This window comes from Macrosteles quadrilineatus, unplaced genomic scaffold (assembly GCF_028750875.1).
Source record: "Macrosteles quadrilineatus isolate MER2022 unplaced genomic scaffold, UCM_ALF_1.0 Scaffold_3__2_contigs__length_128488019, whole genome shotgun sequence".
NCBI classification, from domain to species: Eukaryota; Metazoa; Arthropoda; class Insecta; order Hemiptera; family Cicadellidae; genus Macrosteles; species Macrosteles quadrilineatus.
The window spans coordinates 83,618,713-83,632,451 of record NW_026542596.1 but is presented as its reverse complement, the minus strand read 5'-3'; the positions used below and the strand labels follow the sequence as shown (position 1 = coordinate 83,632,451).

Sequence of the window (13,739 nt, the reverse complement as noted above, 5' to 3'; positions counted from 1 at the left end):
TCGTCATTGCCCTCTGCAGTCACGGCAATGCCTGAATAACCCCCGCAGGGCAGTAAAAGAACATCATCCGTCTTCTGCGATCGCTGTAAAAGCAAGAATCTCTCGCAGCGTGTGGACATTATCTCGTTTTCCACATTTGCGGCTAAATTCTGATCATCTCCTGCTCCCAGTCACGGAAACCTCGGTAAAATTTTGTTAATTTCCCGTGGTCATATAAACACCGTCATTATGTCCGACGGTAACGGCAAACCCCTGAATATGCGGTACCTGAATAACCCTCACTGCAAAGTAACATCATCACCGTCTTCGCATATTGCAATAACTTTAACATTACATGCAGTAAAAAAATGTTCTGCACGAGGATGGTCGCCCCATTTGTATCCCCCCTGGATCCACCACTGAGCTTTTAAAGCTGAGTCTACTAGGTCTACATTTTAAATAAACTTGTTTGAGTGTAGCCTAAATTTGTAATTTAAGTTGGTAATTTAAATTATACAGTAGCTTACTTCTTTTTAAATAAATAAAACAATTCATATACAATAGAACCTCGCTAATCCTACCTCGGAAGGCCCGAATCCTCGCTTGGTCCGACCGTGTTGCCTACATGATAGGCCTCCGCTCACATAACCCCATTGTTCAAGGAAAATACCTAGGAAATTTTATAAATTGTGTTTCTTTTGTCTAATGTGTTGAAATTCATTGTATATTTCTATTTCTGCCCATTATTTATATGCAGTAGGCTCCTACATTATTGTTTTTAGAAAAATCACAGTTCATTTGACAACAATTTAATGGAAGCAAAACAAATAAATGTCGAACAAAGTTTCAAGGTCTACAAATAACCACAGATTGTATTGTTTATTTAGATGTTGTTGTCTATCTGTTTGCACTGACAATCGCCTGCTCCTTAGGCCTAGATGTGTACATCGGTTTGCTGTGCGCTTGCTATGTCACAACATTTTGTGATTGGGTATTTGGTAACATGACAACTTTAGTAGCCTGTGATTGGGTGATTAGTAACCATGGCAATAGGCATGTCGAATGGGTGGATGAAGAGAAACTCAAGAAAAAATAGAAGAACAAAGAGAAAGAATATGTAAGCGATGTTTTTATGTCATTGTTATCTTTATCGGAATTTTTTACGACAGTTGTTATTGTCCTTAAGTAGGCTACAGTACAGTAGACTCCCTCTAGTTCGGCCACCTCGGGACAGGACCACTGGCCAGACTACAAAACGGCTGGACTAACCGGCCGTAGTGCATTTTAAATAATCAAAATACAAATAGTATTGCGCAATCGTGATATGTTAAGTCATTAACCTTGGTTAATAAAAACTGTTACGTTTAATATCACGCTTACTCAAGTAAAACAAAAATTACACATCACTGTAAGTACAGAAACTAAATCACGTAAAGAACAGAACAATTTATAAAATGTTGTTGGTATTTTTATGGTTATGTAACATAGATTTACATAGGTAAGTTAATATGCAACAATTCACCCATAGAAGCAACCGTCAACTAAACTGACATGAATTGTTTACTTCTATGGCCGGAAACTAAACATCGAAGTTGAATCCTGTCAAAGGTCATTCGCCCGTGACGATATGCTTGTCCCCCTGAGACCAGGTCGGACCATCCGGCGGCCAATCCAACCAAAGCCGAACTAGTCTACTAGTAGTCTACTGTACTATTATTTTATACTTTTTCATGCGTTATCTAATGTTTTAACAACATTCTTCTGTCCTGAAACAGCGTAGCAGTAGCCTATGATTAGCAGTAGCTTACTGGACTTTCTATTGTTCTGCTCTTTATTTTGCTGTACAGTGTTTGGAAATTTTTTGTTTGTGTAAAAGTTTGAGAAAGCTGTGATTTTAAACGTTACATTTTTTATTACTGAACCAAGATTAATAATTTAACATAATTATCATGATTATGTAATCATTATGTAATATGAAAATGATCGAACATTAAAGTCCATTTACAGTAGAACCCCTCATATCCGGCCACCACGGGACCAAGCCCCTGACCGGATAACGATTTGGCCGGATAAACCAACCTACTATGAAAATGACAATTCATACCTAATAATAATAGGTAATCAATATATGCAATCAAAAGTATCATTTAATTCTGTTCTGGGATCATTTAAAAAAAATAAATATGTTTGTAATAAAGGAAAAAAAATATTTGTAGATTAAAGTCATTAAGTAATGAATGTACAAATATTATGATTCCAGTTAACAAAACATATTAAATGGAGGTAAAAATGACAATAAATTGTACTTAAAGATCATTAGGACTTAAATGGTACTTGAATTTCTACTCAACATTCATAACCATTTTGTGAAATACAAAAATTAATGTACTCGTACTGTACTGTACTAAACCCACTTCGGAAATAATCAACCAACTGATCAGAGGTTAGGTAGTATAGTGACTCAGCAAATAAATGTATAAACAAACAGATAAATAGTGAGAACAATTTATTTTATGACTTGAGCAGTCACAAAGACTAGTGCTTGCATCTAAAGTCTGTAAGTTGTGAGAAAAAAATTTTGAGAAAAAAATATTGGCTTCCTGGAAGGGGCCGGATAAACAGAGGACCGGTAAAACCAAGGCCGGATATGAGGGGTTCTACTGTATACAGCATTAGGTGTTGTTTATAAGTTAATGACTGTTTTATGTCACGATGAATTAACCGTGGTATTCAGTACCGGTAGTTATCCATGGTCTGTACAAAATTCAGTTTTACTATGATTTTATGTCCATATACACGTTCCTCTGATAATTTCCTCCGACCTTTTTGCTGTTCCGACCATGCTCCCGGTCCAGTAGGTGACGGATTAGCGACGTTCTACCGTAGCTTATAAAGTTAGTTATTTATCAACTATCAATTTCATTGACTTACTCTTGATGTCCATGTACCGGTGACTGACTGTGACTGTGTCCCGATGGTCCAGCATCCAAGCAAGCCGCTCGCTCATGACATACAGAGTTCCGTCTCCTTTCTTGTGCCTTACTTGACCCACCTGAAGGAGGATCTCTTCCGAAGATGTTGTCATCCTGGCTCTAAAACATCAGTTTTCAATATAGGCCCTTATAATATTGTTCCACTTTAAGGGAAACATTTGAAGATATTATTACAGTAAGTTTTGAAGTTTCCTGTCAGGCACTTAATAGAAAGAATTGTTAATAGATAGAAAGGCACTTAAAGTATAGATTATGATTTAAGAGCTACATCCAAAACCTAGACTATGAGTTTTACAGTAAATGTTTACAATTTAGGATAATACTGCAAAAGTAAACATTTTGTTTACGTGAGCCAGACTTACCATTGACTTTAGGACTTGTAAATAGACATTCCATTTAAGTGAACCAGGCTTTGGATACTGCAAATAGGTATTCTATTTAAGAAAGCCAAATATATTATTGACATTGGATACTGCAAGTAGACATTTTATTTATGAGAACCAAATGAAACATAGACTTTGTAGACCAAATGTAAACAATTAATTTACGTGAACCTAGAGACTTATAATTGACTTTGGATACTGTAAGTATCCATATCATTTACGAGAATCAGATGTAGCATTGACTTTAGAAAGTAGGCTATCTATTGGATTAATATGCTAGCTCCGCTCAATATTGTAAGCAGACAACTGCGGTTGCGTCATCAAGATGGCGCCTACTAGATGTGGCTCGGCTGATTGCAAAAGAAATATTACGAAGAACAGTAAATGTATCAAGTGTTTTGGATATTGTCTGTCGTGGTTTCACATTTCGTGTGCCGGTCTGTCAAACGAAGAGTTAAATATTTTTAAGGAGTTAGGAGATAAGGCTTTTTTCAAGTGTGAAACGTGCCGGTCTTCATCTGCAACGATGCCGCCGCCGTCGTCTGCTCCCTGCTCAGCAAGTTCTGTGAAAAATGACGACGAATGTGATGTACCATATTCTGATGACTCATTTCAATCCCTCTCGGATAAAGTGTGCAATTTAATTATCACGCAAAACAAGATGAGTGAGCAAATTATGTTTTTACTCAGTGAAAATGACAAGCTGAAGAACGGACTGAAACACCAGTCTGAAATCATTGGTGATATCGTTTTTGACAAGTCTACTGATAACACGTATGCTAGCAAACTAAAATCACAGAATTTAAAGAGAGGTGAAGGTAGTATTCAAAATCTAACTTCCTTAAATTGTAATCTTATCGATAAGGATATTCTTAAACCTAACCCTAGTATGCTTGACAGTAATGAAAATGTCAACAACAACAACAACAACGTTGAACAGACAGCTAGTGACAAATCTGTTGTTAGTGGTCATAGAGTAAAAGAGTCGACTATGACGAGCTCGTTGCTTCGAAACCCAGAAGGCCGACCGGCTACATCCAAGTCTGAATCTGCAGCAGCGGAGTCAAATAGGAGTGAGATGGCAGCTGAATCCGGTTCGTTCCAGACAGTCTCCTATCGGAAGCGAAATATGCGTCGTGACTTTCAACAACATCAACAGAAAAGTCAGAATAATGGAGGCCGTGGCGTTGGGAATGTCAGTTACAGACAAAATCAAAACAATAACAAACCTAAATTTATTACTGGAAGTTTAAGTGCAGCTGATGGCGATAGGCTTAAAACTGCCGAAAAGAAGTCGTTCCTGTTTGTATCTAGGCTATCACCGGACACTGACTCTAAGGATTTGGAATCTTTCCTATTAGAAAAATTTAGCAATGAATCGTTTAAAGTAGAATCACTAAATTCTAAGTACCCGGAGGAATACTGTTCATTCAAAGTCACCATTCCTTCCAGGATTGATGAAGTAGTGTATAAACCTGACTTCTGGCCGAAGGGAGTGTTTGTGAACAGGTTTGTTGTCAAGAAATCTTTAAACTTACAGGACAAACGAGTTGTACCTCCAATGTGACTGACTTTGAAAACCAGGTAAGCACAGACGTAGCCAACCCTTGTGCACATATAATTGACGTAGGCCTAGGCCTAAACAATTTTAACTTCAATACCTTGCTATGGAACTGCCGTAATCTTTGTGACAAGGTCAACTTCGTTGAAATATTTGCTAATGACGAAAACAGTGATGTTGTTTTTATTACTGAACATTGGCTTTTGGATTCTGACATAAAATCATTACATCTAGAAAACTTTACACTATGTTCAAGCTTTAGTAGGCCTCGGTTAGAAAGAGGAGGTTCAGCAATATTTATTAGGGACAACAATGCTATTAATTGGTCTCCTGCGCCTATTATTACCAGTTTAGCCCTGGTAAATGTTTTTGAAATTAGTGCTCTCTTCCTAGACAATCCGAAGATTTTATTGGTGTGCATTTATCGAATTCCAGACAAAGACAATACTGAGTTATTCTTGCTCAAATTCGAAGAACTTTTAACTGTAACAGCATCCTTGGAATGTGATGTTCTTATAGCTGGTGACTTCAACATCGATGTTAAAGATAACGTGTCTCATGTCTGTCAAGATTTTTGTAACTTAATTACAAGTTTTGGGCTCAACATTATGCTAAGAGACGAAGTAACTCGACCCAGCCTTTTAAATATGCTTGATGGTTCGTGCATTGACAATTATGTAACCAATTTGCATCCCTCGAGGTGGAAGGCTACTGTTATTCCGACTACGGCGTCTGATCACTACATCGTAAGTTCGTCTATGTGTTTGGACTTGGCTCCTGCTTCCACACAGTCACATCCTCCGAGGTCCATGGGTGCGTCACAGTCTAGGCGCAGGGTGTCAGAAGATAACGCTGGTGTTTTTTGTAATCATATCAAGGATACAAACTGGAATGAAATCTACAGCGCAGATGATGTAAATACTAAGATATTGTTATTTCTTAATCTAGTCATTATTTTTGTAAATTGTTGTTTTCCTTACGTTAGGCCAAGATCTGCTAAACCACGCAAACACATTGGTAATTGGTATACTGCTGAACTTAGGAAGTTAAAAGAAGAATGTTTAAATTATTTTTATCTAAGTAAAGATACTGGTTGTGAAGCTTTTAAGGTTAGGTACAAGTTATTAACAAAGGTCTATAATAAGAAAGTAAAGGAAGCTAAGTTATTGTTCAATAACTCATGTATTTCTAATGCCTGCAACAAGCCCAGGGTAATGTGGAATATTATTAGAAAAAATATCTCAACAAATGAGCGCCCAGTTGTTATATTACCAGATGTTGATTCACCTTTAAACTCAGAAAATTTTAACTCTTTTTTTGTAAGTAGTATTAATGATATTGTTGATAACATTCCTGTTAGTTTAACCAGTGCCGATGAGTATATGTCTAGTGTTCCTTTGTGTAATGTTAAATTTGAATTTTGTGAGGTATCAGTAGAATGTGTACATAAAGCTATTTTGTCTTTAAGCAGCAGCAGCAGTCTTGATATTTTTGGTTTAAGTTCTCAGATTCTAAAGTTTGGTAGTGATTATTTATGTGAAGTCATTGCACACATCATTAACTCCTGTATTACGGGAAAAACTTTCCCAGACAAACTTAAAATTTCTAAGATAATTCCAATATTTAAAAAAGGTAATAGATTGGATGTTAGCAATTATAGGCCTGTGGCCTTGGTGCCCACTCTGTCGAAGGTCATTGAGAGGGTGCTTTCATGGCAAATAGTTAACTTTCTGGATTCAAACGGTTTGCTTTCGTGTGCGCAATTTGGTTTCCGCAAGCACCGATCCACGACGGAGGCGGTCTTAAATTACATTCAGGACACTCTAGAGGCCATGGAAAGAAAACAAGGTGTTTGCTCAAAATTTTTTGATCTCTCAAGGGCCTTCGACACTGTGTCTCACAGTGTTTTACTAGGCAAACTAAAGTCATTTGGTTTTTGTGATAATGCCGTGTCTTTGATTGAGTCATATCTGAGCAACAGATTCCAGGCTGTTTATTTCCAGGATTCACTGTCAGAGCTTAAACACACTCCCCACGGAGTGCCACAAGGGTCCATTTTAGGCCCCCTACTCTTCATTATTTATGTTAATGACTTATCTTTTAATGTCCAAAGTAATGATGTTTCATGTTTTATGTATGCAGACGACGTGTGTTTGAATATCAAGTCTACTAAGTGTATGCAGGACAGTGTAATTTCTGAGTCTGTTAAAACAATGTCCGACTGGTGTAAGGCCAATAAGCTGTCTCTTAACGTAAACAAAACTCAAAATCTGGAAATGACCTATGGTAACTCTAAGAATTTTCAAACTCCAGTCAAATTCTTAGGTGTGATGATACAGAGCAACCTAAAATGGTTTTCCCATATTGATTTTATCGCTCCAAAACTCTCCAAAGGAATTTTTATTTTAAGAAATTTAAAATCAATTGTTTCTCCAGATGTATTGTTAACTGTGTATTTTAGTTATGTTCATTGTCATTTAGTATATAGTGCCATTCTCTGGGCTAATTGTAGCCATGCCAACATCTTGTTTGTTTTACAAAAAAGAGCCATTAGACTGTTAAGTAATGCTCCACCACGTAGTCATTGTAAGCCTATATTTAAGAAATTGTCTGTGATGCCCTTAACCTGTATTTATATTTTTCAATGTCTGTTATATGTTAAAAACAACTGTGATATTTTACTTTGTAATAAGGATGTGCACAAGTATGCCACAAGGAATTGTAATAATTTAAGAATAGATCAGTGCCTTTATGCCACCACTCAAGCTAGCTTCAAATATACCGCTACCAAATTGTACAACAAGTTACCAGTTAAAGTTAAAAAGTTACCATTAAATGTTTTTAAAGTAGCCATCAAGAGAATTCTTCTAAAAAACTGTTTTTATAAAATAGAAGATTATTTTGCCTCAACCTTAGATTAGTTTTAAGTTGTATTATATTGTTGACGCAGCCTATACACTATTGTACTTTTCACAATTTGTGTCTATGGAATAAAGATGATTTGATTTGATTTGATTTGATTTGCATTGTACACCTAGTATAAAATATCGTGTACCTACAGTGCCAACAGCACCATTGACATTGTTGCGGCAATATTGAAGGTTTGTTTATGACACAAATGAATGCCACAGGACTTTGCAGTTTAGCCAATTTGTTAAGGTTGTAAGTAGCCTCGTCAACACGTCTTGTTTTCTTGACGTGATACGAACAGCGTTGCAGAGTTCTGATTCTGTTGATATTTTTTATATGAATTGTGAAGCAAAGAATCTTCCTCTGTTATCTTTCCATGAGCAACAGCATTACGAAATGACTTTGCTCTTCGACAAATTGACGCATGATGAGTTTTTAGATGAACAATTGTTGAATGATGAAATGTTTACAAAATGTATAGGTACCACTGATTTTGAAAGATCAGATGGCTTTACGGATAAAGCCATATCACCACAAATATATGCAGTAAGATAAGACCACCAAACACTTCGTGGTTGTCAGGTTTCCTTTGACGTACAGTAAGCGTTTGTTGATAATTGTTGGCTTAGATAGTTTCATCGTGAACTAAGTCCAGGACTTTTCAAACGAAATCTGAAGATTTACCAGATAGGCCCTAAACAGACTGCCACTGGTTTTGTCCTTGGCCGGCCTCACGCACATGTACATGTTTTTTTTATTATAAATGTTTTCGTATGTGTTTATGTGTAGCCTATATATGAAATAATTTTGACGACGTCTTGTGCAGTGCAAGAGAATATGTTTGACATATGACGACTGAAGAGAAGATTTGAAAATAGGGTTTTAACCCCAAAACTATAGTCATCCACGGCAATATTAATATAGGACGGATTGACCAGTAATCTCATTTTATGTCAATAGCCATAACAATGTTTAGGCCTAGTTCACAAGGTAAAACTAATGGAACACTGATAAGAATAGGTACCGTACACGTAATAATAAACTTCTGCGAGTTAATAACCGTGTTCAAACTGATTCCAAGAAATAATCACTAACTAAATTGATACAAAAACAATATTAACTTACTAACAGCACAAATATTAGGACAGAAACTGTATTGATCCTAAAAAAACAACGTCACTATCCAGAAAACAAACATGTTTGTATCATTAGTTCTAAATTAAAAGGTCAAAAAACGTTCAAGCCATATTAGGCCTAGATATTAATGTTATTAGTGGTTCAAGCTAGTGCGTCATTTGTTTATGTTTATATCCTAGCCGTTTCTGTTAAATTAAAATATATCCGTGATAACAGTTACAATAACTCCTTTAAGTCAACAGCTGATCTTATGCCTCTGCTTTCGTGTCAAAAACTGTAGGCCTAAACATTGTAATTTTGAGGGCCTGTGGGGCGGATTCCGTTAGAGAATTTTGTAACGTAATATAGATATTAGCACTTACCAATATGGTCTTAATCATCATGCGAAATTTGAAAATGATTGCTTCAGCCGTCTAGGAGTTTGCGTATTATAAAATGCATAAGAGTCAACGTATAGCTTCGCTTGCTCCACTCAACAAATTAGAGGTTCATTTAGAAAGAAATGGCTCTGGAATTTTCCTAGACCTGCTTTATTTGACAACCCCCTTGACTAGGATATCCTCAAATACAAATTATTCAACATTGTCTTAAATTACTCAATATAATTAACACGTTCACTGCTAAAAACCTTTATAGGTACAGGTAATCCTAAACTGCGGCGAGGCCCGGGCGGAGTCCCGGCACGCTAACTGAATCAACGATCGCTATTGGCATTGAAATATCTCAGTAAGACGAATCACAAAAGAGCAGTGGTGATTGGTCTGCGTTAGGTACCCCAAAAGTGGACGAAGTTCACTGAAACACACAAAGGTAGCAGCACTGCCTGAATCAATAACCAGAGTCCTTGTAATAGCCTATGGCTTGAATAGAGAAAATCCCCGAAAACTGGACGAAAGCATTGCTAGACGGGATTTTACGGGAATGTTTAGTACCAACCTACACCAAAATAAAGCTCGCATTCTAAGCTACAGGCTAGTAATAATTACAACGTTCCCCGGCAACGGCAGAGCTGCCATTGAAGCAAAGTTGTTGGCATTGGTGAAGGACGACATTTCCCGCCCCACACCAGTGGTGCCGGTACAGTGGGACGAGAATTCCCGCCCCTCGCACTGAGCGTGTTAATCTATCCAAGATAAAGCCTTGGCGTCATGCGAGGTGCAGGGGAGGTATGGGGGATAAGTTAAGTGCCTAACTTATAGGCCTACATAAAAATAGGCTAGTTAGCCTAAGTTAATTTGTGTAGCTTAAGCCTAACTTACCAACAGTAACTTAAAATCCATAAAAATACATTTTCCTCTATGCCTTACTTTCCATTAAGTTACTCTACTCAAAAGCTAAACTTATTTAGGCATCTTACCAAAAGTTATATGGTTATAACATACCCCAGTAACTTAGTACGGTGTCCTGGTTGTGCCGCCCCCCCCCCCCCCCCCCCATATCTATGGACCATGTGACTACTCTACTTAGAGTGGATCGATAGTTATTAGGCTATTCTGATAACTTCAAAAGGTAGAAATCGAAAGCCAGTATCAAAACACCACTTTACCACTAGATCATCATGGTTCCTACGTAGGACATCAAGAGGAATTTCCCGGGGATCTGACTTAACTTATATTGGTGCAAACATTTTGCGGATGACACTAACTTAAGTTAAGTTATGTTAATGTTGTTCACTCGGACCACCAAGCAAACAACCTTAGTCTGATAAATTAACAATGGGTCAAGCAACAACAGCCTGCGAAAACATTAACCTTATAATTAATAAAAATAAGACAAGGCACAATAACTTCCAAATAAATTGGTCCAGACTGGGCATTCCCAGTAACGTTAGGCTATTTTAGGCCCTAAACTTAGGTTTTAAACTATACATACAGATTAATAACTAGCATATTAAACTTAATTGTCTGCAAAAATCAAATATAGGCCTAGTATCAAATTGTTATTGATTTGGTAGGGAACTATTCCATGAGCAAAATCTTTGTTCCTAGTTATATTAAGTTAGCGAATTTCCCTATAGGGAAGTAGCTATTACCGTAGGTGGCACGGTAAGACCTAGGCCTGGGACCGATTTACTTTTTATTTTGATGTCCCCAGAGGCCAAAAATACCATTCGTTCAAATTTGTATATATGTATAAATATATAGATATATTTATATATATATAGATTTATATATATATAAGTTACGTCCGTGAACGTGATAACTTGAGTAATTTTTGTCCGATTTTGATGAAATTAGGTTTAAGGGTGTAAGGCGGGATAAACTTGAATGAGTTCGCGAACCAGCATGGTCGGGCCATGGGAACGGGGTTTTACGGGGGGTTTTATAGGGTAAAAAATGGGTTTTCTCATTTTGACCCTCAAAACACAAAATTTCCCAATTTCTCTCTTGACCTTTTTAAAGAGCTTAAAAAAACAAATAATTTAATATATCAAAGTGTTTTTATACGTTTATTGGTAACGGAGAAAATTAAAAAAAAATGTAAATTTAAAATTCTCATGTTATTCTTATGGAGAAAATTGTAAAATGTTGTCGTTTGCTTGTTTATGGATATATTTTGATAAAACTTGGCAAATTTATTTATTGTATTACTAAGCTATTAATATTTTACTAAAACACCCCACTTTAACAGTTTCCTTGTAGCAGCAAACCTAGGTACTCGTTAAACCTAATGTTATTTAAATAGATTTAATTGAAAATCAATTCCGACAAATGGAAATTCGCTTAGTCGGCAGGTTTGCTGCGGCGGGGGTATTTTTTATTATTAATAATTAACTTACAAGACATTTCATCAACCACAGACAAGATCAGTTAGACAGACAGAATGAAAGTTAGAAAACATTATGTTAAAAAACCTAACACTACAACAACTCTAACTTGGTCAACAATTAACAACATGAAGTTAAATCAATTTAATTATTTTAGCCTATTTAGCGGTCAATCTCATTTCTGAGTGTCTCGTTTTCGTGCAGCCATTACATCTACATTGGGGACTACGTGCCAAAATGAAGTTGACTTGTGAATTTAGATTTATTCCCAAATAAAGTGTATTTATCATTATCTAATACCAGAAAACGTTAGAAGTAGTGGTGAAACTACAATAGTACTGCTTTAAACTTTTAAAGAATGTCCTTACCTTGTAAAATATCAATTATTCGGAAGAGCAAACGAGCGGCCGTCTGATCACAGCCGGAGCCATGTGTGACACACAAAATACAACCGAACATCTCTGCTACACAGCGGCTCTCACTGAAATACGAAGAAGCAGCAACCCAAAGGTGGCGATCTGAGTTGATTCCACTTCCCCCTGTGCAGTGTTGCAACACCTCATTCAATAATATTTTACATTGATTGTTATTTCAGGAAAACATTTCTACGAAATAGAATTGAGTTAAAAATGTTATTTCATTTGTTTAAACACGTATATAGGCATGATCTATCTACGGTTCTTCAAAATTCGAAAATAATCGTAAACTAACAGAGGAGTTTCAAAGAATTGGCAACACTGTGTGAAGATTGCAAAGAGAATGTTTTATTTCTTTCTTTCTCTTGGAAATCAATCTGAAAGAAAAGTCTGCTAAATTATTGCTTGAAGCTAAACATTTTTATTAGTGGTAATTGAGACTGAAAAATATATTGTGTGTATAAAATAAACCAACACACTGCATTCTGTCATGTTCTTTGTCAATTTTTTTAATAGTAAATTTTAAGATAGGCGCAAGTACCAAACGCAATCATTGTAAATATTGTCAATTTGAATACTGTATCAAATAGACAAAACTGGCACATTTTGTCTATTATTAAGACAACATTTTAAATAAAAATTTTACGAAGTGAAATACACAATTATAAAAAAAATATTAGGTACATATTAAACTACTTTACCTTATTCAACTAAACAAACTATCCGTACGAACTAGTGGAATTCATTCTCACCAATAAAAATATTGGTTAGGCTATTTTAATCATTAATGAGGAAAATCATATATTTTTATTGGTACCATAATTAATGTATGGCTGACTATAGCCATTTTGACCAACTACTTATGATCCTAAACCTCCCACTTAGTTAGCAATCAAAACAAACAATATCCTGGCCTTTATTATTTCAATCAAAATACCGTAGAGAATAAATGTTGAAATAGTACGTGTTTAACATTATAATCGTTCGTAGATGAATTTTATTTATATAGTACTGTAGTGTATAATAATCGTATACCTTCAAGAAGGTTCCTCCATGTTTTATCTATGGTTCCTCTATGGTTTGTGAAGCCACTAGCGCGACTAGTGAGGAAGTTACAAGTTAAGTTAGATGCTCATACATGCTCATACTTACGGGTCCAGTTCTTGCAAGGCTCACGGGACGCTCCTTGACGTCATACTCATTCGTTTTCAGAGGAACAATTGCATGACGTTCACCACACTTTCCCGGTGCCATTCCTTTCAATTTGAGTGGTGGTTCTGGTTAGTGGTTTCAGAATTTGGACTCATTTGGACTTCGGATACGCTGTTTTTTTTGTTTGGTCGAACATTTTTATTAAAAAAGAGTGTTATTGAATGGAGTTTATAGTTTTAAATGTAATTTTTTCAAATTAAATTCATAACTTATAACCTGATTAAGTTAATATGAAATCTATCTATATTTATATATCCATCCATCTATCTATATAATACGCTAATATTATATATTAGATATTAGAGAGCCTGTTTACATATAAGGTTTATTAACATGTATACCTTAATGTTATTTATCTTATTTCAACGTTATAGTGGTGTA

The 13,739-nt window shown here is 36.0% G+C and overlaps 1 protein-coding gene across 1 annotated transcript in view; it reads right to left on the bottom strand.

Annotated features, from left to right (window-relative positions):
• Nucleotides 1–12,205, bottom strand: part of LOC128989800 (general transcription factor IIH subunit 1-like) — a 31,247-nt gene extending 19,042 nt beyond the window's left edge. Inside the window, exons 1-2 of the mRNA XM_054411852.1 lie at nt 12,099–12,205; nt 2,911–3,071 (exon numbers count right to left, since the gene is read on the bottom strand). Coding sequence (XP_054267827.1) covers nt 2,911–3,064 — 154 coding nt within the window. The 5' untranslated portion in view covers nt 3,065–3,071; nt 12,099–12,205. The remainder of the gene's footprint in view (nt 1–2,910; nt 3,072–12,098) is intronic.
• Between the last annotated feature and the right edge of the window lie 1,534 nt (nt 12,206–13,739).